Source organism: Sus scrofa, chromosome 1 (assembly GCF_054392235.1).
Source record: "Sus scrofa isolate SSC_HxYL_T2T_F1_AM1 chromosome 1, Sscrofa_HxYL_maternal_Yorkshire_Landrace_v2.0, whole genome shotgun sequence".
NCBI lineage: Eukaryota > Metazoa > Chordata > Mammalia > Artiodactyla > Suidae > Sus > Sus scrofa.
Genome location: NC_139383.1, coordinates 173,307,293 through 173,332,402, shown reverse-complemented (window position 1 = coordinate 173,332,402; position 25,110 = coordinate 173,307,293). Strand labels below are relative to the sequence as shown.

The window sequence follows — 25,110 nt, the reverse complement described above, 5'->3', positions numbered from 1 at the left end:
CAGCCTAGTGATGATCATGAGTGGTTTCCCAGACTCTAAACTATGGGCTTCCCCCTTCCTGATAGAGACGGTAGGCTGTTATTTCCTCTTCTACTCTATCTTTAGGAAACCAATCTATATTTACTTAGGATGGGCTGGACTGTTGTTATTATAAATGAAGAGACATGAGTTTGAATTGTTCTGAGATTCAGAATAGTCTAACCACAAGGGAATCATCCAGTCCAGTGGCTTTAAATTTTATGTTTTTAAGTTATAGAACCCTGTCCAAAAAAATTCTAACCTGGAAAACTAGTGTGTAAGGCAGATTAAGGTGGAAATGGTAGCCTGTGGTCATCCTGAGATTGTTACACGGAACTAAGGCTCAGTAGAGACTACATACAGCTTGAAAACCACTGATTTAGTCCACCTTCTTGATTCTGAAGATGTGGAAATTGAGGTTCAGTGTGCTAAAGTGACTTATCCAAGGTCACACAGCTTGTTATTTGGAGTGTTGAAAGGAGGAAAGATCTCAAAGATGTGCCTCCATGTGCACCTGCAGCACATGGAGGCAAGGGGTCGAATCAGAACTACAGTTGCAGGCCTATGCCACAGCCACAGCAATGCCAGAACTGAGCAACATCTGCAACCTACACCACAATTTGTGGCAACACCAGATCCTTAACCCTCTGAGCTGGGCCAGGGATCAAACCTGCGTCTTCATGGACTCTAGTTGGGTTCTTAACTCACTGAGCTGCAGTGGGCACTTAGACACACTTAGCCAAGACTCTGGTTCCTCCACCAGACTTGCCTGAGATAATAAGATAAAAATTAAATCATAATAGCAGTTGTGGCACAAAATGTTTTCCAACTAAGTAGAGTTTTAGGAACTCCTTCCCCTAGACACTTCTTCCAGCCTGTTCTGTTGGTAGTCAGCATAACATACTGCAGCAAGCCTGGAGAGCACGCACTCCTAGAATCGGATCCTGGGGCGAGCATCCTGTGTTCCTTCCCATCTCCCTGGCTTCCTGTGTAACCTTGGACAAGCTGTCTGATTTCTCTGTTTCATTTTCTCATCTGAAAAACTTGCCAACTTCATAAGCTAGAAGTGAGGCTGGAATGAGATGCTGCATAGACGCATTTGTCAGGCGTGGAATGGGTGCTTCATGGGGGCTGGGTGCTGGTCTTGTGGTCATGGTGGCAGCAGTGGTGGCGGTGGTTCCAGTTGTGCTAACAGTTGAGGTAGAAGTGATGACTGCCCAGCGGTTTTGGCATCATCCTGCTCATTTTCTGATGCTTGATACCCTGTCTGTACCACAGCTTGATGTTCCAAACTTCCTCTTGGTGAAATAGGAAAACGCTGTCACCGTCACTCAGCTAGGAGGACTGTTCATAAATATCCATTTTTGACCTTTGTTGGTTTAATCCTTTTTTGTTGCCTCTATCTTCCCTCGGCTCACTGGTACTCATGTCTGCTTCTGGCAGAGTCCCAGGAGTGGAGTCTGGGCTCTGTTAATATATGTTGATCTGAGCAGTACTGCTGTCCTATCAGAAGGAGAGACTAATCTGGGTGACTCTGGCACCTGCCCCCCCCCCCCCCGAACTTAGACCCTAATGACCAAGCCCTGTGCTCCCTCCCCTTGAACTTGCACCTTACTTTTCTTTCACCAGCTCCCGTACCTTGATCTTTGGATCTCTCCTCATCTTCAGTTCTCTTCCAGGAAGGTTCCTGGTCATTCTCTCAGGTAGTCACCCTAGTACCTGCCTCTCCCTGGATGAACACTCAGGACAGGCCCAGGCATGCCTTTCTTGTCCCAGCTGGGAGCATTGTCCCAGATTCAGAGACCTCACCCTCAACCCCCACTTACTGTGAGCTATTCAGGGGCTATACACTGAGGTCAATCAGTGATTAGAGGAAGAATGCGGATGTTCCATTGTAGTGAGTGCCTGGCTCTTTATTGCTCTTCTATAATAGGTGGAATCATAGTTGCCAAGGGGCATGAAAACAAGAGAAGGCAGTCAGCAGAGTGTTTTGTGTTCTCTATAATGTGGGATTGTGTGTGTGTGAGCGTGCATGCACCTCCATGGCATACTGGGAGCCTGTTCTCGAGATAACAGAGATATCAGGCCTGAGCTTTTTTTTAGCGATAGCTAGGTGGCTAGAAATAGAAAATGGGTTCCTATAGCTAAAAAAATACTCTTTTCAAATACCATCTCAAACAGTGCTTCTCAGAGCATGATTCCTTGATCAGAAGCATCAGCATCACTGAGCATTTGTTAGAGATGCATATTTGGCCATCCCACGTTAGACCTACTAGATCTTTGGGGGTCTTTGGGGTTTGGGGCCCAGCCATCTGTATTTTAACTCCACCCCCAGACAACTCTGATATACTAAAGTCTGAGGACCACTGCCCTAGAAACAGATTCCTGCTCCGCCACCCAGGCCATAGCTGTGGTTAGGAAGGGGTTCCTGGGGTCTTTAGACCTGGATGAGGTTCTGGCTCTTGATTCATCTTTCTTTTGCAGCTTAGGGTGTCCAGATAAGGAAGTAGGTGCATCTGGTTAGATATTCTTTAGGGAATAGCATCTATTGTTTATGGATGAGTGACAAAGAATTAACTAATACATTCTTCTAAGCCAGAATGTTAAAAATATTTACTCAGACTAGAATATAACTGAGCAAATTCTGTTGGGTTTTTTGTTTGTTTAAGGAGATGTGTTATACCTTCCATTAAGATGCATTTTATGGGTTATATATACTGCATATACACGAACAGTTTTTTTCATTGACTTTTGATTTCTATTTTTGAATATATTGTATAGTCCTGTTACTACTAAACTTTTCTTTGTATCACACTTTTCTCTCAAAGAATTTCATGGCATACTTATTGAGCTATCTAATAAAAACCACTATACTCTTAAGCATTTTATAATACCCTGTATAGACTTTAGAAATATCCTGGAAGTTGCAAAATAAGGGTTAATAATAATAGTGTATAACTACTAAAGGATAATTCTCAAATTGGATAGAAATAAATCATCCACTATAGATAATTAGGTAAGTGAGCATTTGGGGACTGGATACATAGAAGGCCTTTCTATGATTTTAAGAATCCACAGTGTGAAACCTGGATCCCCAGTTCTTATAATTTGACCAGATTTGAGCTATATCCGTGTTAGCAACCCTAGATGAGTAGATTTGCCTAGCTCTTGGTAGATAATCCACATAAAGTCATCCTTTCAGTATACTTCTGGCTAAAAGCTTTCAGTTTCCCAAGGAAATGATAGGAACTCTGGAACTTGTAGTCAGGAAACCTGAAATTGAATCAGGATTTTACTGAAATTTGTGACTTTGGGCAACTCTTTGTTGACTTACTGGTCTTTAATTTTAATTTTGTGTTTTTGAGTTTTTGTTTTAGTCTGTAAGAAGATATGTGTTGATTTAGATGAACAATGCCTGTATTGTTTCCACTGAAATCAGAATATAAATAAGATGCAAACTAAATTTTGTAGCTAGATTTTGCTAGTCTGAACAAACTTTATATGCCTTTAATAATTTTTATTGTAATCTTTTCAGAATCTGATTGTGCTTAGGAAAAAAAATATGGCAGAGTAATTCCTCTGAATTAATAATAGGAAAGATGATCTTTAAAGTTAGAATATGAGTTTCCAGTTGGTTTCGTTAAAAACGTCATTGGTTCTGAGTAATAGAAACTCGTCTCGGTATGTTTCCCCAGTAAACATGTTGAAAATGTTACTGCTTTGTTTGTGAAGTTTGCATAAACTGGGTTATTAACCGACATTTTTGCTTTTTCATTTCAATTATGTATACTTTTCTTTTTGTATTTTTAAAATGAGAAGTATATATAATCTTATTTTTTCTTTCAGTGATCCATACGTGAAACTTTCATTGTATGTAGCAGATGAGAATAGAGAACTTGCTTTGGTACAGACAAAAACAATTAAAAAGGTAAGTATCCAGCCTTAATTAAACTTCATTTAAGTCATAATTTAATGATTAAATTATGTCTTGGGGCTCTGTAGAAGTTTATATTTTAAGATGGTAATATTCTTATTTTAAGCATCTCTCATGATTAAAATCTATAAATTCATCAGAGACTAAACTTTTCAGTATTAACCTAAGGTATCCGTTTTGGCTTTTAGTTAAATGACTATAAAAGCAGTATTAAAATAAGCGTTATTAGAAGCAGCAATTTTTTTCCCTGCAAAGAATAAAGCAAAATAGGATTTGTTCTTGTTGGCTTGTTAGTTTATGGAAAAAAATTAAAGCAATTGAAAATATGTTTAAAGAAATAGAGTGGCTTGCAGATTTGGTAGGCGCAAAGGGAATGGTTTAATTTATAACAGGTATTACCAAAGGAAGCAAAATACTTGCTTAGCTATAGGAAAACAAATAAAAAATATTAGCAATAAGCCTATATATTTATGTCTGTATGTTTCACTTTTCTAAATTTTACATGCATGATTTCATTAAAGATTTGTTTCCATAATTTTATCTTAATTCATCTGTCTCCATGTTCATATATATATAAACATTAAAATATTTATTCCATATTGGGGGCACTTATTGACGATGCATGTTTTCTAAGTTCCATTTTTCTCTGTCCTTCACTCTTATTTGTGGATTACTATTCTTTTTCCCTCCCCACCTTTGGAGGGTAAACAGCCCAACACTGTGATAAGCAGTTCCTGGAGAGCATGACGGCTTTTAAAAAATGGTTTACTCTCCTGCTGTCTTGCAGACGCCCTGGTTCTGCAGCCAGGTCATTTTTTGTCAGGAACAGTTATGTAGAGTGTCTTCCACCTGGCGTTCTGACCGGCATTAAAAATCAGTTTTGCAAACAGGAGCCGGTATTTTGATTAGTGGGGAGGATTCCTGGGAAGGACGGAGGCCATTGTTCCCTGTTGGGCGCTGTCACCGGGTTCAGTTTTCAGCGGGGCCTTGCAGGGAAGGCAGCCGGGGACCTGGTTGCCTGCTGGACGCGGAGGGAGCAGAGAACCAAAGCCACCCAGGCCCGGCGGGGACACTGAAATGTGTTTCCTTCCGAGCGGAGGCCCTCCCCCATCCTCTCCATCGTAGGGGTGCCGCTCCGTGGCTGGGGCTGCGCTGTCTGCCTTGCTCGGCAGCCAGCCTTCTGGTTAGTATTTCTGGGCTGCGCTTGGGTTTAAGAACTGTTTTCATCGTTCTCTCCTCGATCTCTCCTTGTGGCCGGATGCCTGGTCCTTCATGCGTTTTGTGGTCTCAGGTGGCTGTTTCCTTCCCTCGCCTGTTCTTTGCCTCTACCCCTCTGCTGGTCCCTGGACCGCTACAGCCCTGGGCAGGCGGTGGTCTGGCACCCCCCACCCACCCCGCCGCCCCTCTTCCTCCTCCTCCCCCCACCCCTCACTCATTACCATCCCCGGTTTCATTCGGAGCTAGAAATACGAAACCCTTTTATTTAAGGTTGGGGTCACCCTTGAGTTGTGGGTGGGGAAAGTGCTGATTGTTTTTAAAATGCTAGTTCAATGTCATACAAATTCTGTGTTTATTTTTTTATGGTGCTTTGTATTATTATTTTGCTATAATTTTTAAAAGAAATAGATTGATAACATAATATTCTAACTAAAAAATATCTGTTGTCATCGGTGAGGTCATGATATTTGGGTCTCAGATTTTTACATATAGTTTTGAGAGTGTGAGATGTGTTTAAGAGTATTATGCATGTTCAAATGCACACACATGTGTATATGTATTTTTCTGTAGTATGTTTCATCTTAGTTTCAAAGAATGTTTGACAGTCCATGTCTTACCCAAGCCGAGGATGAAAGTATCTTTTCCTTGTCCTTGTGAGATGTATATTTAAATAGATTGATATGGAGATGGATGGATGGGTGGATGGATGAATGGAGAGGAAGATTGAAGGCTAGCTAGCTGAATATTTTTAAAGCTGGTTATTCTGGGGGAAAAATGGACTTTTGGTTTATAACTGGCAGAGTTTTTTCATGTTACATAAGCTGATCAATATTGTTCTTTATAAAGTATTCTACAGATTTCAGTATGTATATAAATAGTGAACACTCTGACCCTCTGTCACCTGCTTCATTGCTGTCCAGAAAAGATTTGTAGTTTGGCTGAGGGAAGTAAACAAAGTTCATTTCCTTCTTGATAGAATAATCATATCAATGTTAATTTCTTGAAGAATATCTTTATGTTTTCATGATGATGGCTCTTTATAGGTCCCCAACATTATTCCTTCTGGTTGATAGGAAAGTTATGGTTTTCTTATCTATGAATCATCTGTTTCATAAATGTATCCCTTCCCCATCTAGTTTGGTTTATAGAATAGTCTCAAATAATTGAATAAATGCTTCTTTTATTGCCATTTTGAAAATCTCGGCTATTTTTTCAGTGGAAAAAAAAGTTTAAGCAAATATGTGGACTGCATTGTACTAGGAACTGTTAATGTTTCAAAGACTGTAAAAGAAATTACAAGATGATTTCTCTTCCAGACGCTGAACCCAAAGTGGAATGAAGAATTTTATTTTAGAGTAAGTTTTTCTTTTTCTTTTTTTTTTTGACGATTGTTATTGAGAATAACCATATTGATATATTATCACAACAGACTCCTAAGAGTGAAATCCATTACTTTTTTATTATGAAATTCCTTTTAATACAAGAAATAATTGGTTAGCTTCCTGATGTGTCCCATGTTTTCAAAGACTGTGACTAGTGGTAGCAAAATCTGGACTTATTTCACTGGGGGATGTTTAAGGGAAACAAAAAGAAGTTTATCCAAATATGATATTTTAGCTTTTCTATTCAAATTTTTCTTTTAAAAAAAAGATAAAATATAACTAAAACAGTAGCTTAATTATTTCGGTAAGACATGAGCCCAAAAGAAGCAACATGATTAAAAAGATTAAAAATTACCAATCATATTCCAGTTGGTAAGGAAAATTTTTATAATTCAGACATTCAGTATGAGTGTATGTGTGTAATATAAAACCACCTCTGGAGTTTAAGTATCACCAAATCGAGTAAAATTTCCTCAACCTTTTATATTTAATATCTAGAAGAGCTATATGTAGATATGACAATTCTGTGAATTAATGGAGATTACTGTTTAATGAGATTTTGTGGTTGTTGCCCTTTTTTTGTACTGAAATTTTGAAAATATGAAACTGCTCATCTATATAACGGGAAAAAAAAGAATTTTTTCCTCTTCAGAATGAATTAATTTTAATCATCTGTATAGCTGTGATATTAAAAAACATTTACCTCCAGAAATGCTCTAGATAAGATCTTCTGATTAGTGTAGATTCCCAAAGAAGTGATTTCTTCCTTTCAAACACAATAGCATTTTATGTACCTCGACTTAGATCACTATATAGGACATTTGTTTTCTGTTATGTTTAGAGCTAAAATATGGCATTGATATTTTAATATTTGGTGAAAGTCTACATGTAACCTCTACCAGATGTATTTTAAATTATTTTCTGAAGGACTGAAAAAGTAATGGGGCCAGCTAGATGTTATTGGCCTTTCGCTAACCCTCAGATACAGCTTTCCACTTGTAATAATCCAAGCTGCTTAGACTTCTTTCATTTTAACACCATGGCCACATTTCTGTAAATTTTAATGCATTCAGGTTTTTTTTTCCTTCAACTTTCACATTAGCTCTAAACATAAACTTATTTACTTATTTTTTTTTTTGCCTTTTAAAAAGCATTTTTGCTGTATTCATCACACAAATCTTTACTGAGTGCCTACTGTGTGCCAGCTCCTGCATGGCCTGTGGATGCACTGATCAGCAGCACAGCCCTTCACTGAGCTTACAAACAGACACCAGCCTCCACCGTCCACCTGCTCGCTCTATCACTAGGCTGAGAGCAACCCAAGGGGTCAGAAGCACAAGTTGTGTTCTCTGTACCTCATTCCATTTTCCATTGTGAAGCAGCCTGGGCTTAGTGGACCTGGGACCCTTCTCTAGCCTTAGCACTTAGAACCATTCTGACCCTGGAGAAGCTACCTGAGGACTCACACTCCCCTCTGGCTCCTTATCTCCCACTAGAAGAGAAGAATCTTCACTTGATAGGCTTGTTTCTAGGATTTATGTGCATTAATAGAAATGACAACACTTCCCACAACATCTCACACATGTGGTTGGTCCTTAACGAAATGACACTTGAGTGTGAATGATGATTCCTGCTATTTCAGTGAAGTCTGGGTGAAGAGACAGAAAGAAGCAAAAAGACATCACCTAGAATTCCCGTTGTGGCTCAGCAGTAATGAACCCGACTGATATCCATGAGGACACGGGTTCAGTCCCTGGCCTTGCTCAGTGGGTTAAGAATCTGGCATTGCTGTGAGCTGTGGTGTAGGCTGGCAGATACAGCTCTGATTGGACCCCTAGCCTGGGAACTTCCATATGCTGCAGGTGCAGCCCGAAAAAGACAAACAAAAACAAAAGCAAAAACCAGACATGGCCTAGTGGCTCTGACACTGACCCCGCAGTTGCTGGAAACAGAACCATCTTTTATTTCCTTGTCTCTTTAATGGTCCGGAGAGTGGGCTTTGGAGACGAGCAGGCTAGACCTGATGGGGATCCTGGTTGCCCTGCATACCAGCTATGGGCTCTGGGGCAAGTTAGTTAACCCTTCTGGTCTCGGCTTCTCATTTGTAAAAATCGGGGTGACAATTATACATCATAGGGTTGCTTTGAGAATAAATGAGATGATGTATTTTTGATATTTAATAAGAAGATAGTGCCTAAAAAGGAAACATGCAATAGGAATGTTTTGTTTTGCTTTTTTTAACTATTTACATGCTTTTACTGTTTTATTCTTTTTTTTTTTTTTATCATTGCTGTTATTTTTAGGCCTTAGAGGTTTCCTCGGACATAGACCTTTGTGAGGATGTAGCCTTGATCTACAGGCATGAGGATGCCTTTTTAGCGGAGACTTAGGAACTTTTAAAAATAAAAGTTTATCTAGAAAAATAAATTTAAAAGAAACTGTTTAGAAATATCCTTTCTCGCATTAGAAAAGTGACTTAAACCATTTTCTCCTTCTTATAGGCCTAAATATTAGGTGTAAAATAATATAGCGATCAATCATAGAAAACTTGATTTAGTATATAGAGGATTTTCATAAGAGCAGATTGCTTATATTGTACAACTGATTTGAGTGCATTAAAAAGCATTTTATTCTTTCAGTCTCTTTTTTCATTCGTTGAATTATTTCTGCTCATTTTAAAAGTATTATCTGGGAGTTCCCTGGTGGCTCAGTGAGTTAAGGATCCAGCATTGTCACTGCTGTGGCTCAGGTCCAGTCCCTGGCCCCAGAACTTCCACATGCCTCAGAATAAATCAATAGTAACAATTATTATTTTTGTCCCTTACAGGTAAACCCATCTAATCACAGACTCTTGTTTGAAGTATTTGATGAAAATAGATTGGTAAGTGGTTCCTGATTTTTAATTTTTGCTTCATTTTTTAAAAATTGAATTTTCAGCACATCTTTAAAAAGTCTATATGTGTTTTATTTCTCACAGCATACATGTCCCTCAAAAAGACTATTTTTGTCCCATTACTAGTTTAATGTTCGTAATTCAAACAAATATTTTTGTGTGGGTAGGACAAAATTTATTTGTACCTGTGTAAGTTTTTAATCATAGTTAATATTCATGACCATCACACTGGTGGTATATCAAGCCATATATGCTTATACTCCTCTGTTGGGGATACAAAGAGGTGGGCAAATCTCATTACTCATGGAAATAAACCTTTCAGGATTTTTATATGTAAGCCAGACTTTGAGACTGTGACACGTTCAATAGTGAATCTCTTTGGGATGACAGAAATCTAATTAACAGTATATAGCAAAAAGTGAATCTATATTTAGCAGGTAAAATTAAGCTGTATTTTAAAAGCGGTGCTTTCTCAAGGGAAATTCAAAGAAAGTACCTTCAAAGAACCAGAGGTATGCCTAAGGCATAAAACTAGTACTAATATGTTGTATAGATTATAGGTTAAAAATACTTATATATGGTTGCCTGCATGAGGCAAATTCAAGTTTTGCTTTTTGGAACTTTCTGGAATTTTTTTTCTAGATATTTTTGATTTGCAGTTGGTTGAAACCGTGAATACAGAACCTGCAGATGTGGGGGGGGGGAGTCCAACCATGTATTAATTGCTTAAAGGAAATGTTATTATGAATCCTTCCTTCTGCAGAAGTCACCTGAAACTCCAAGTTTTTGAATAGCTTGAGTTTAATAGAATATTTGATCTGGAGGAGGCTTATAATACAACTCATTTAATTCCCTGTCCTTGCATGTGAGAGAACTGAGATCTAGAGCCTTGATGTAATTACATACCTGCCCGTCTATTAAGTCTCAGGCCATTGGTGGTGAATAGCCAGGCCTTAACCCTTAGTATTGAACCTAGGAGTATATTTGATCTCCTATGCCTGGAATTATTCTCCAAATTAGAAAGCAACAGATGCTGGCCTACCATCCTGATATATTTTCTATTCAAATATACGGATTCTCGGCGGCTTTGCATTGAACTTGACATTTTATACCTTGGGTGATGCTTAGTAGTACTGAATAGCTAAATCAGTTTTGCCCGGTGCACGAAGTTATTTTGCTGTTAAATCAAATGAGAAATTCTGCTTGAGGGTGTAGTTCTTGGTGCTCCATCTCCTGTCCAGAAACACCGATTGGGCAGAGTTCAGCAGAGTCCCAGAGTCCACAGATGGAGCCACAGATTAATCCTTACTCTCTCTTTTATTGTGTCTTACAACATTTCTTCAAGGTGAAGAAATGGTCAGCTTTGTGGAAAAAACTGTCTCTTGTCAGATGTGTTTTAACTCATTTAACTCTTCTATTGAAAGAAATTCTCTGTAAAAAATGTTTCCCATTTCCCTTATCTAAAAGAATCACTGTTGTTGAGAGGACCTTGCCATGAGCCTAAAACTTATACTTCCAAGCCGAATAGGGCTTTGAATGCAGAGCTCTAAGAAATCTCATGTGAAACTTTATCTGAAAAACTGTTTTATGTACCTAGCTTTGCCCCAGGCTGTCTGCATCCTTGTTACTATGCGTGAATGCTGCTGCTGGTGGTTTTTTCTTTGTTGGCTATTAATCCAGCAGAGACACTACGTGACTATAGTGGTACTTGGCAGTTTTCACATTAAACAAACTAGCTTCCATTTCTCTCATAGAGATCATTTTTGGCATTTAAAACACATGCCTTTAGAAAACAGGTTTGGATGTATATAAACACAAGGTTAATCCTCCACACTCTGGACTCCAGAGCTGTTGACAAAGTCAACATATATTAAAATAAACTTTTTGTCACTTTTTGCAGCTTGGTATTCCCACATCCCTTCCCTTCTTACTTCCTCCGAAATAAGCCTCTTTGTTAATAACTCGTGTTTCAGGACAATGAAAAAGAGTATGTTTAAAACACTCAGAATATATCCAAGTTAGCTACAAATCCGATGACAGCTTTTTGAACGTGGACTTTCACTTTTATTACTTAGGTCTTTTTTGACCCTTCACAAAAATGTCAAGATTCTATGTTTCCCAACTGGGCTGATATTGCTGGCTTCTTACTGGAAAACAGTCAGCCAGCTCCAGTCAGCCTTTTTTTCCTGCATGGTATTGAAATTAACTTATTACAGAAACCACATGCATACCCTTTAATTTTCCTTCTCCTTTTTTTTGGGGCGGGGGTATTGTTTTCTCTCCTATCTGGCATATGGGAGAGAATGTTTTCTCCAGCTGGGTTCTTTTTCTCTGGTCACTAACATGTCCGAGAATCCTATTATGTGTGAGATGGTGTGCCGCCAGCACCTCCCTCCCCCATCGTTTAAATGAAAAACGTAGTAACCAGAGGCAGACCACTGCTGGGGAGTGTTGTAAGCGGTGCCCCTTTCCACTTAGCTATTTTGTTACTTGTAGGTCATGGTCTAATTATTTAGCATTAAATGGCGGGGTGTGTAATCGTATTTATAGTACGTTTTATTAGTTTGCATTCCATCATGGTAGTGTGGTGATATCATAAATAACAGGGCAACATAACATCCGATTGCTGGAGAAAGGGTTTTCCTGCAGCCCCGGCATTTTTACTCAACAACGTTTGGTTTCGTGGGAAAGGTGGTGGGGTAGGTGGGGGAATACTATGGGCGCTTTTCTGTGTTAGGAGCCGGGTCTCTCTCCTGCATTGGTTGGAGAGTCCCGGGGCCCTGCTTGGTTCAGAAAGAAGTGTCCTGTGAGCGCCAATGCGGTTAGATTTATAGCAGCATGGCTCGGAGTGTGTTTGCTGCCTTAGTCAGCTGTGAGAGCTCCCTGCTGGGGCCACTCCTGTCTGATGGAAAAGCAGCAGCTGGGAAGGTGCTGTTTCAGGCTCTTGCTGTTTAAAAAAAAAAAAAAAAAAAAAGAGGGAGAGAGAGCGCGCGCGAGAGGGGGGAAAACTCCTCTAAGTCCACAAGCTGGCATTGGAGGGGGAGACAGCGGTCATGTGGTTCTGGCTATCCTACCCTCTGTCACAGTGCGGATGAGAGCTTTTTGCTCTTATCCAATCATGCCTGGAATGCCGCTTGCCACTTGGGTTATTTCTGCTATCTGTCGCTCTTAGTGCCGCAGTGCTAAAGGTTTGGCAGATGGGACACTTTTTCTTGGAGTTTGTGTCTTTGGTTTTTGACTTCTGGCAGCGCCGGGCTTGTTGTTGCCGCTCGCCCTCTCCCTCCCTGGCCCTCTGGGCACCATGGCCCATCGGCTTCGGTTTCATTTTGGCTCTGGTCGCAGCAACACAGCCCCCGAATCAGAGATCCTAGACCAGGAGAGAGAAGACGACTTTTTCATGGCATTCCACACGCTCCCGCGGAGGAGCGGCCCTCACCCCTTTGCCTCTCATGGAGCGGAGGATGGCGGAGGTGGCCTGCAGGCAGGCGTGGGCGCGCTGAAGCGCAGCTCGTCCATGTTCATCCCCCAGCTCCTGAGCCCCGTTGACACGCGGCCCACCCGGAGTTCATCCGTGCAGATCTCGCTGCAGCGCAAAGCTGCCGACGGGGCCCCCGACGGGTGCGGGCCCCCCGAGGGCCTGGACGGCGACGCGGGCTCAGTGCCTCGGAGCGGCTGCTCTGAGACCCCGGAGCCCAAGAGCCTCGAGAATCCCTCTCCCGGGGCCGCCAGGGCTCCAGGCCCGCAGGTCAACGGCACGTGTGGCCGACGAGCACCCGGCCTCACAGCCCCCGATGGCCGCGAGGAGGCCAAGCCTTCGATCGCCCAGGGGCCCGAGGGCAGCGGAGGACTCCGCATCCAGCACCGCGCCTCCAGCGCGGATGTGCGCCAGGTGAGGCTGACGCCTTTCGGGGCTGACGGCCCAAGCAGCTCGTCGGCGCAGGAGCCCAGGCGCTGGTCCCTGCAGCACGTTCCAGATGCTTCTGGAAGTTCTGGGAAGCGGTGTTTTGTCTTCCAGTTGCAGCAGCCGCAACCCGGTGTGCCAGGGCTGGGTGGTGACTTCAACTTCGGGTTCACCGGCACCAAGGGGGACAGGTTGGTGAGGTATCCCCGCATCCGGCTAGAGAGGAGCACCTCGTACCCCACGCAGCCCCGAGCAGAGCGCGGGAGCCCCACAGAAGAGCACGGCCATCCGGAGACACCACCCCGGGGCCGCAGGGTGGCTCCCGAAATCCACAGGACCAACTCCGTGGAAAGGACGCCGCAGGGTCAGGGCTGCACGTTTAAGATCAGGCAAGATCAAAATGCGGGGCAGCAGCATTTCAGAATTCTTGTGACTCGGGGGCCAGAGGAAGCTCCTCAGAATCCCGAGGAGAATAACGCCTCCTGCCCTGGTTCCTCAGGAGCCAGCGCCCCGGTAAGTTAGTGTGCGTTTCCCTGCAGTGGCCTGTCGGCAGGGACTGATTCAAGTTCAGCCGACTGATTCTGCAGCATAATTAAAATAAACTCCATCCGCCTCCCTTCTGGGAGTTTCCTTGCTTCTGGCCAGAGTAACTTAATGTTTGGCCGAGTTCTGGGACCATGATTTGTGGTCCAGCCTTTGGTAGAGGTCCATGAAACTAGTTAGCATTTCAGAAAATATCATTTCCTTAGGTCCTCAAAGTCAGACAGCTCTGTTTTGAAAACCCAGACACAACCCCTTCTGCTCTTTTCCTCCCTTCTGAATAAAAGAATTTTTAAAACATATCACTTTTTAAGTGAAACTGCAGGGCCCCAACATGTTGATGTTGGAAGTGCATTTAAAAGCTGCTTGCATATGAAGCCTCTGACAACACTTGCTTTTTAAAAATTATCAGTTCTAATAGAGAGAGAAAATTTTGTGTTAAACTTATCTAGTCGCTTAATAATTAAGGGTATGCGAAGTTTGACCAGTTCTTCCTAATGGCCTTTTAGCTGTGGAGGGCTGTCCCTTGTTATGTAAGTTATGGTCTTTGTTGTTGTTGTTATTTTGTCCCATTAAGTAATACTGAACAAGGGGAGTCACATTTGTGGGACAGGAGGAAATGTGTTTTTCAAGCAGTTTGGCTTATGGGCCCAGGCAGGGCGAAACTGATTTGGGAACTTGTTAATGGTCAGATTGCACAGTCCTGCAATTTAACACGGCCCACTTGAGTGTCTAAGCGGGGCTGCTGTATATAGAATAGTAAGTGCCCTGTCTCCAGCTGTGGAATCAGACGCCCTGCAACAGATTTTGGCCTTTATTGCTCCTGTGTTCTTGCTCTCTCCCTTTCAGTGAAATGGAGTACAGAAAGACAGCTGCTAACTCCAGCAGGCAAATGATGACTCTGCAGCTTTCATAGTTTGTCATGGGATGAAAAGTTCCATCGGTTAGCTTTTTTTTTTTTTTTTTTTTTTTTTTTTTACTAATAATCCCTAGGCACTAGGCTCTGAGTGCTTTATTTTTAAAGGACAGGCTCCTTGTGTTTTGAATGGGTTTTTTTCCTTGAATTCCCTGTGATTGCTGGTTTGAGGCTATGACAGTGAAATGTCTAGGAGACTTTTTGTTTGGGTTTTAGTTACCAGTTGTGACTTTTCAAAGTGGTTGGCTGAGTATGATTGTGGGATTATAGTGTCTTTTATTATTTTGTGTTGAGGAATATTTTTGGCCACTTGAGTAAAACTTCATCAGTGCTCCATCGTTGGTTTTCACCATTTTGAAGGTGAAATCAGATGCTAAATTGCAAACATTACATTTTTCTAACTATTTCTTATTCTTTTCCCTTCTACAAGCCATTTTCTCTTGTTATCTCTAGTTCCTTTATTAGAAGATACCTGAGTGCATTGTCTTGGTCTGAAGTGATACCATTTTTATGCAGGGGTACCGATTTCCATAACATTTTGATAATAGCTGCTAACCTTCAGCCCAAGAACGTACCATCACAACAGGTGTAGGCTTCAATAGACATCACAGCTCCATGCTGAATTTGGACCACCTACCACGTGGAGATTGACAAAACACATTTCCAAAAGTTTGGACAACTGTTCAGTTATGTTATCAGAAATTTAAATCATTTTGCAGTTAATGTTGAGGACAAATGGATTTATATAATTATAGTCTCATTTGGCTTGAGGTTCCTCATGTAATTATAAAACAAGTAGAACATACCAAAAATTATGTAGTTTACATACAAAGACTGTTCCAACTTCCAAGGGCTATTACAGTGGAAAACAGATTTCTTCAAATTTGGAAATGAAAGCTCTGGAATAAAGAGCTTTTCTTAGAGAATATGTTTCATCTAGTGCACAGTAGTTTTTATTTTCATATTTGTATTTTTGTACACTTAGAGAAATTTGTAAACAGTTGGCGGGAAGCTGGTCTTTTTTCAAGCGAAAACCTGTTTTTTTCAGGAAGCAAAAGCAAAACTTGGTGGCGTAACAAAACTGCCTGCTCCATTCAACACTTTGTACGTGTTTCACTCGGGCAGAGATGTTAAGTGCGGGCAGCAGCTGCCACAGCCTTATTTATCTTGAGGGAAAACATTCCCTTGGGCGTCTACAGTCTGGCTGCCCCCAAGCGTTTTTGATGTTTCACATATCTGCTGCTTTGGTCAGAAGGGCATTTTCGTTACTATTTTACATGAAAAATCGATTACGGTCTGGTTTTTGAGTAACGTCAAAAAACATTTCCCGATTGGGAAAAGCATTCAAGCCCCCTTTTGCGAATGTGCTTATATTTCATGATCTATGCCTTAGACCTTATTCCAGGGTTGCCTCCGTGAGTAATTTTCTCTGTCTCTGCCTCCCAAACATCCTGTGGTGAGTAAATCTAAAATGCAACGTCATTCTAAAAAATGCTGATCAGATTCCTAGAAAAAGAAACATCAGGAACCCCTGTGATCATAGATGTCCCGCCTGGTCTGACACCTCAGTAAAGTAGAAAGGATGCTTAGAGTTATAATCAGTTATAAGTTTTCAGAGTTCTCACAACGTATTGGTTCCATTTGTGGCATATTAATGTCATTTAATGAGTAATTGATTATCTTAAATTAGTGTTTTGAGTTCTTTGGTTTGGTTATGAGCTTCTTAACCGTGTGATAATTACTCTGAGGCAACAGGATCACTGTTTACCAGCATCAGTGTCCCCTTTCAATAGGCTTTCCTACGTAATAACTGCCAGGCTCTGCATTTTACAAGTTTCAGGAGCCAGTTTTCTAATCCCATTACAATGTCATTAAGTGTTTAAGGTCCGCTGTGTATATAAGCTTACACCGGGTGCTGGAAAGTTTCTGCAACTATCTCAGTTTCTTGCTGACAGAATTCATAATGTAAACAGAGTTAGGGCCCCGAGGGCCTGGGCAGGGCAGTGGGGGTGGGGTGGCAGAAACCTGTGTCCTGACACTCCATGAACTTGCTACTCCAAAGGCATTTTCCTTCTCTACTTACTTTCCAGGTTCTGTGAGTTCTTTCTGTGCCCTCTCCATCAACATACACTTCCCAGAAGTAGTGTGGCAATTTTTTGTCATTAAAAATTCATTTTACTGAAGGACACAGGAACCCCCAAACCCTTTTTGTCTGGGGGGAGTTTTAGTTTGCATCTCTTCCAGAGAAAGTGATGAGACTCTACAGAACATTTTTGACATTAGTATTAGTTGGTGCCTCTTTTTTACCTTAAAAAATAATCCTGGGAATGTATGTGCAAACCACCGCCTTATTTAAAACCACCACCACCACATAGCAGTGGATGAGAAAAAACTAGTGTTCCTTTCATTGACTTGGTTTCTGCTTGGATTCTGGAAACTTTTCCCCCCTTGGATATCTCTCTTATTGGGATCATATACCAGAATATCCCAATATGACATTAGTTGAAATTTGAGCTTTCAGGGATGTTTCGAAAAGTGCAGGTGGTGACATTGGTGAGTGAGTATACATGCAAATGCATAGGACTTGCAGGTGGTCACCCATGTGTCTGTAGCATTCCACGCTTTGAAGAATGCCTGCCTTTATTTCATGTAGTCTGTATAACCATCCCACTGCCTCACTCAGCCTTCCCAACCATCATGTGAAAGTGTTCTTTTACTGTTTCAGGTGAAGGCATGTGACACTGTCACTGGGTATGGTAACTAGTATTCTATCGCTCTACCATTTTGTATGTATATAATGGGAATTTGAAAAATATGCATATCTTTGCCCAGTGGAAGAGCCCGAGTAGCCAAAATGCAGTCTAATACTTTCTGTGATGTGATATTTTAATGCTAAAATTGTGGAGATGGTCACTCCACTTGCTGCCTTGGATCACTGGCCCAGTGGACAGGACTGAAGATTCCTGATCTCTCCTGGGGGGGTTGGATGTCCTCTATGAGCATGCCACCTCATCAGTGAAAAAAGAGGCTAAAAATGTTGTCCAACTCATGGGTTTATGGTGAGGTTTAAATGAGGTGTTGTGTTGGTTTTTTTCTCTCTCTCTCTTTTTTTTTTTTTCTTTTTGTCTTTCGTCTTTTGAGGGCCGCACCCGAAACATATGGAGGTTCCCAGGCTAGGGGTCTGATTGCAGCTGTTGCCACCAGCCTATGCCACAGCCACAGCAACGCAGGATCCAAGCCACGACCAAGACCTACACAGCAGCGCTGGATCCTCAGCCCACTGAGCGAGGCCAGGGATCGAACCCACAACCTCATGGCTCCTAGTCAGATTCGTTTCCTCTGAGCCACGACCGGGAACTCCAGTTTTTTTCCTTTCTTAACCAAGTATCCATAACGTACAAATCTTTCTCCAAGGGAGGTAATTAGGTTAAGTATGACCATTCAGTTTGGTTTTTGATCACACGGCAGCATCCATTTAAGGCATACCTGGAAATGTCTACTTTAGTAACTAGGTTTGATATCCTTTGTGCTATCGTCTCATCTTTTCCTGAGTATTCACCCCTTGGATCATTAGTATCATAGAGCCTTAACATTGCCCTGTGAGGATGCAGTCCTTGAAAAGATTTGAATGTGTTTGTGAGCTGTGCATTGCAGCTTAATTTTATTTGTTCAATTGAATTTTGAAACTTAAAAATATTTATTTCGGACATGTTGTATTTTGGCCGTGCCCTTTTGGTTCTGTTTTGACCATGTCATGTTTCCAGTTAAGTTCACTTTTCCTTCTTATAAAGGCCATTGCTTTAGAGTAGCAATCTAATATAGTCTGTACAAAATTTCCACATTGTGTGGTTTACAAATGAAGGTAGAGTAGGCCTTATTGGTTTTCGTAAATGCTACAGCTGCTTCTCTTGGCTAAACTTGGAGGCAGAGTGCTAGGCCTTGAAATAAGTCTGTAATTTTTATAATGCACGCTCACAGGAAAATTGTTCTCTCTCCATGAAAGTTCACAAAACCAGAAGAAATTTACTCCATGTACAAATTATCTTATATTAAGTTAGTGTTAGGTGTCTCTGTAGTTGATGGTCTAAAATTAGTCAAGGCTAATCTAAATGGTAGTTTATTTGCCCAAATTGAAACAATCAAGCAGATTTTTTAATAAAAAATAATCTTATTTTTACTACCAAGATGGATTAATGCCCTAAATACACTGACCTTTCTGTAACTCCTAATGATACTACCAACACATTTGCAAAAATGAGGAAAAAGTAGGAAATTCATGGAAGGTGTTGAAACTGTTGATCGAATGCTCAAATACCAGAATATCTAAATTTCCACTCTGAATGCCAGAAGCAGCTCAGGAAATCCAATCCAGAATTGGCCAGTGGTTATTCAGAGGTTTAGTATCCGGTCTCCTATCATCCAATTCCCTTGATTCATTCCAGGCAGTGTACTATTCCATGGCTGACACAAGAGAACACGCCCAGGCAGTCCACCTGCTGTATGTGCCCAGCTCCAATTTAAGGAGGAAAAGGGCCAAAAAGGATGGAATGTTGAAAATAATAGCTAAAATACGCATTACAGGAGGTTGGTTATTTTTCTGGGCAGCGGGAGATTATTGAAAGATTGTTACAGTTAGCGGGAGATTATTGAAAGATTGTTACAGTTAATCTCACCTCAGTATGTATACATCACAGATGTATATGGCTCCCAGTCGGTTTTCCTTTTTGAACCTCTTATTTATTTTTTGGCTGCAACTTACTTGGGCAAATTGAGATGCAGAAGGAATCTAAGAAAATAAGTCGGTGAAACAGGTGGCCAGCCATGAGTGGGCCTGAATTAAATCGTCACTGTCTTGCCGGTTTTATGCTGTGTCCTGAATTGACATCATGGTGGTCTCTAGGCATCCCCACGTTTTAACAGGAAGTTTAGCTTTCAGGATGGAGGATGAAGTAGATTGAATTTCAAGAAGCCTGCTTTTTATATACCCTGGTGGTTTTAGAACCATGGGCTGTTCTGACGCCTTTGAATAGAGTGCTCCATATGAAGCGAAAGGTCATAAAATAAAATGAAAGTATCATAAATTGGGTTAGAAGGGACCCTGCTGTCTGGTTCCACTGTTGTGGCCACACTTAGTGTTCAGATACTTTGTGATGGTTCCTTTAGGTGTCTGCCTGAACTACCTATTCTCTGAAACAACTCAGTGTTTGTTTTAGTGTCAAGTATTGGGCGATATACTTGGTGAGCAGAAACTGAGGAAATTCCTCTGGGGAGGAAAAGACTAGTGTTTCCCCAAGCAAATCTGCCCTTCAGGGTTTACACAGCCTTCTCTTGGGACTTAATTTTCATTGATCAAGGTAAGTCAAATGGCATTTACTTCTCTCATATAGTAACTCTGAGAAATCTATCCAATCCATGATCTTTTATTATGTTGCTTACCTCTTTATGGGAGGCTGGAATGGGGTAGGAACGTTATTATATTAAGTATTTGATGATTCAGGTAGTTCAGTTGGTTTATAGTTTCTTTCTCTGTGGATCAATCCAGGACTGACAAACTTTTACAATATATTTAATGACCCACATATTAGCAGACATCATCCATTTCTTTGAGAGACTTTTGAAAGCTTCAAAATCATACTTGTCGAGATTTTTTTTTTTTTTTCGTATTCTTTAAAAATACGTGACTAGGTATTTGACTTGAAGGGTGACAGCTGCTGTGGTTCAGATTTTTTAAAATGAGTTGAATGGGAGTTCCCATTGTGGCTCAGCAGAAACGAATCTGACTAGTGTCCATGAGGATGCAGGTTCCATCCCTGGTCTCGCTCAGTGGGTTAAGGATCCAGCGTTGCTGTGAGCTGTGGTGTAGGTCGCAGAAGCGGCTCGGATCCGATGTTACTGTGGCTCTGGTGTAGGATGGTGGCTACAGCTCCCATTCCTCCGATTCCACCACTAGCCTGGGAACCTCCATAGGCCATAGGTGCAGCCCTAAAAAGACAATCAGTCAATAGAGTTGAAATAAAAAGTTGAGATGGAGTAGAAATATTGAAACATGTACATTAAGCTCCAGCCAAAGAACCTAGCACTTCAACGCAGGGAGTTTTTCAGGCCAGGAGTTCTGTTGTAGGACTAATAGCTCTAACTTTCCTAAGGAGTTAGGTTGAGTGCAATACTAGCATGCCTACAGCATAGCCCTGGGTTCTTTCCAATTATTATTTTTCTCATGAGTAAAAGTACCTTAAACTCTTAGTATCTATTCAATACATACTTACTGATTATGCTTTTCCACTTGAAAAAGAGATACTAAATTGTAATATATTTTTAAACATTTTAATGGAATTTTAATCTTTATTTAATCTCTTATCATAGTCAAAGCCATTTTTTTAAAATCCTGATACAACAACATTTTACATATTAGCCTATAGTATGAGGCTGCCGGGACGCTGTAGCAAAGGGCAAGCGATGAATATAGTTTTATATAAACACAGCATGCCTAAGGGCTTGCCTGTACCCTCAGTTGCAATTACATCAGCAGGAGATGCTCCCGTATTCTGCAGTATGGTGGCACTCTTCCATGAATGTATGCAGGAGTCGTTTATGTTTTAGATTCAGAAACTTAAAAGAGCTGTGAGTTTCCTTAGGAGTTTTATAGGCCGGTTCCTTTCCAGTTTAAGGATGAGGAAACTTAGGGTATTTTTTCACAATTACTGAGATTATTTTTTTTATCTTGTAAGTGTGCAATAATCATTTTTGAATATAGAGCATGTAAAGTACCATTCTTCTTAAGGTTGGAACATAGGGCATCGGGAAGCCTGTTTGTAGAACTTTCTGTTCAGTGGACAGGACAGCTGAGATGAGGCACGTGCACCCAGCAGAGGCGTGGATTCACGGTAGCAGGCTCAGTGCACCTGCTGATGCCCAGCACAGGGGCATGATGGACAGGAGTGATGTTGTGAAAGGGGAAGATTGGAATTGGATCTGGAGAGGCGACCAGAATTTGTCTCAGTGGGTCAGTAGGAGGAGCTGTGTGTGAAAGACTCAAGGTAGAAACCACCAGTGGTGTGGTTTCTATATTTGTCCAAGAATTTCTTTAATCATGATTAGCAAATTTCAACAAATTGTTTTTTCATGTGAGGTGTTGTTGAAGAATTTGGGGGTGTGTTTATCAACACAAATAGTTCCTCTCTTTCCTGTCACATGTGGAGTTGAATGAATTCCTTCCTTGCCTGCCTGCTTCCCACAGAGCTATTCTGTTGGTACCTGCCCAGGCCAAGCCAAGGACAAAGACAAAAATGGTGGATCCACACAAGAGTTCAACAGATGCCCGTCACTTTCATTGTAATATCATATTGTGGGGCCATAACTGGAAAAAAGGATGAGGAAGCTTTTTCTTTATAGGGTTGGACTCTGTTAACTGTTTATATGTACCCTGGAGAATTCATCCTGAGGAGGAGCTAAAGAAAGGAATATTCTGAGCATTTCTCTGCATTTCTTTCTGTTTGAACTATTGCAATACCAGAAAATATTAACTCTTACTCTAGGTTACAACGTAGGGACTATTGTATTAATCATGTACAGTATATACACTTACATACTATATACATTCAGATTTAACAAATCAAATAAGAAAAAGGACCCACATTTCCATCACAGATTACCTATCTTCACTTAAGTGTGGATACTGTCATTGAATTCATAACATTGATTGAATCTAAAACCTAAACCCAGCACTAAGGTAAGTTAGAGATTTATCTAAATCTAGATTCTTAAATAATTTCATATGAAATGTTTCACACCGTAGAAAAAGAAGCAGTGTTTTAAAAATGACTATCCGAGCTCAAAAGTGAAGGACGACACTTTTCCTAACCTGAGAAGCAAGAAAGGAAAAGGACATCACAAAGAGAGGGTGGACGGATTCAGCCATATGAACGTATTAAATTTATGAACCATGAATAAAAAGTAGCTCAGGAAAACAGCAGATGTGTTGTTCATAGTGATTAATATGATTTTCTCATACAGCATATCTTTTCAGTGTCCATGAGTTGACTTACATATTTTTACTAACAGATTTTTACCGATGTTATAAAACCTCTAGTAAATATTAGAAAAATCCTGTGGTTCCCCACTCTCCTGCTCCTCCTCTGCACTGCATGTGTGTAGTGTATGTAGGTATGTAGTGTCTATGTGGAGTGTGTGTGGAGTGTATGCCTGTATGTAGCGTATGTATGTAGTGCGTGTATGTAGTGAGGTGGACGCTGGACGCGTATAGTGAGCTACTCAAAGGGATTAGCAATGAAGATGTCAGTGCATCCCCCACGTTGCACCACTTTGTACATTATAAAAGTGACAAATAACTAATACGTAAAATTGGGAGAATTTATGCCTGAAATAGTATATTCCGATTGCTAGTGGGTAGTTTTCATGGATTTTAGAATGATGTTGGTACATTTAAGTATTTTAAAAGGATAAAGTAAACTGTAGGTATTAAAAGTCTTGTGTTTTGGAATTTTACGGTTAATACAGATGAATTTACAAATCTAAGCAGAAGCCTTTATAATGAGATTATTGTTTTCTTTTTAAGTAAGTTTGTTTTCCATACCTTTACAAAGCAGAGGGATGAAAGTGTGTTTAAGATTACCACCTACTATTTAAAGTATAATTTGGTGATGGTACAGTTATATCCAGGTATAAACCATTAGACTTTTTGGGAAATGAATGCTCCCTTAATCTTTCCTTCAGTATATTTGTCACCCAGAATTTTCAAATTTTAAATTTTCTTTTAAGCCAACATATACGTGAAATGGGTAAATTGAGGTTTTATATCGTTATATTTTGCTTATAAAAACTCTTGTATCATAAGACTGTTTCCTGAAGTTAACATAATTAAGCACTTTTAGGTGTTCCGGTTCTAATCATTAGGTGTTAATCCCCTGAATTTAGGTAGCCACTTAACTTGGAGCTTCATTTGCAATTTACAGAATTTTGTCCGTAGTTCATATTTCAAAATCAAGTAGGCTAAAATTCCATTACTCTTCAAATGGAGACCTGTTCCTTTAAGACGTAATGCTAGAGAGTCAGTTATTAAAATATGATGGAGACAGTTCCCAAGGACTGAGACTTCCCTCTCTAGGAGGACCACTGGACAAGTGGTGTGCTATTGTTTTACACACACCTACATTTTAAACTTGGAAAGGATGCTTGGAGTTTGAGGGGTGAGGAAGGGATATAGCAACTTTCTCTGTGCTCAAGAAGCCAATGCTTTATTGAGAAAAGGAGAATCACACAAATGAAACACAGTGGTTCAGGCAGCATGAGGGTGGCCCTTTTCCTTTAATGGTTTACTGCTCTCAGAGAGCTTCTGAACTAACACAAGAACACTGAGAAAAATTAGGACATTAAAATATTAACCTCGGGAGTTCCTGTCATGGCTCAGTGGAAAGGAATCTGAGTAGCATCCATGACGCAGGTTCAATCCCTGGCCTTGCTCAGTGGGTTAAGGATCTGGCTTTGCTGTGAGTTGTGGTGTAGGTTGCCACCACGGCTCGGATCTGGCATTGTTATGGCTGTGGCATAGGCCAGCAGCTATAGCTCTGATTTGACCTCTAGCCTGGGAACCTCCGTATGCCGCAGGTGTGGCCCTAAAAAGCAAAAAATAGAAATAAAAATAAATAAATAAATAAAATATTAATCTCATCTGTGGAACCCTGGAAGAGGGATCGTATGCATTGACTGAGTACATTATTCGTCTGGGGACCAAGATACTGCAGAAATTGTATAAAGGCCATTCTGTTGTAACTGTTTGTTGCACAACAGGCTGGTAAATCAGGAGATGAGTTGTTGGGACAGGAAATAGTGACCAGAAAGCCAGCAGACTGAGAAGATGGTGGACTAGTGTCCCAAAGAACCATCTTACCCACGTTAGAATCCAGGCTGCTTTTACAGAACAAAGAGGGGACTGAAGAGAAAGAATTTGAAGAAGAAAAAAAAAAAAGCTATAAAGCTATAAGTTGTTGCAGATCTTGCTCAGGTGTTGGAGACAAGATTCCCAGAGATGGGCCATTATGTATACTTAAGTTTATAGGCAACATCCCTTTGGTGTTTAAGTCCTAGCAAAATATATAGACTACAAAGATTAAACTAAAAGAACCAGACCAACATGGAGTCAGATTTGTTCTTCCCTGTGACACTATGCCTCCCCAGAGCCAAAGGCAGGTGTGTCCAGTAGACAAGGAAGCCTATAAAAAGAGACTGGAAGGAAACAGAAAATACATCTTAGAGACCAGAGTACCTGGGGGCACACCTTCATCTAGAAGA

At 40.8% G+C, this 25,110-nt stretch overlaps 1 protein-coding gene across 50 annotated transcripts in view; it reads left to right on the top strand.

Annotated features, from left to right (window-relative positions):
- NEDD4L (NEDD4 like E3 ubiquitin protein ligase) overlaps positions 1 to 25,110 on the top strand; it is a 374,906-nt gene that overhangs the window by 212,331 nt on the left and 137,465 nt on the right. For 35 of the 50 annotated variants that reach the window (XM_084978078.1, XM_084978178.1, XM_084978097.1 and 32 more), the window contains 3 exons: positions 3,865 to 3,946; positions 6,487 to 6,525; positions 9,380 to 9,433. Coding sequence is in view for 12 of the 50 variants with exons in the window: in XM_021073873.2 (XP_020929532.1) it covers positions 3,865 to 3,946; positions 6,487 to 6,525; positions 9,380 to 9,433 (175 nt within the window). In the remaining 38 variants the exon portion in view is untranslated. Of the gene's footprint in view, positions 1 to 3,458; positions 3,700 to 3,864; positions 3,947 to 4,669; positions 5,244 to 6,486; positions 6,526 to 9,379; positions 9,434 to 12,621; positions 13,860 to 25,110 lie in introns of those variants that run through there. The other 15 variants (XM_084978204.1, XM_084978195.1, XM_084978160.1 and 12 more) reach the window with 4 other exon arrangements.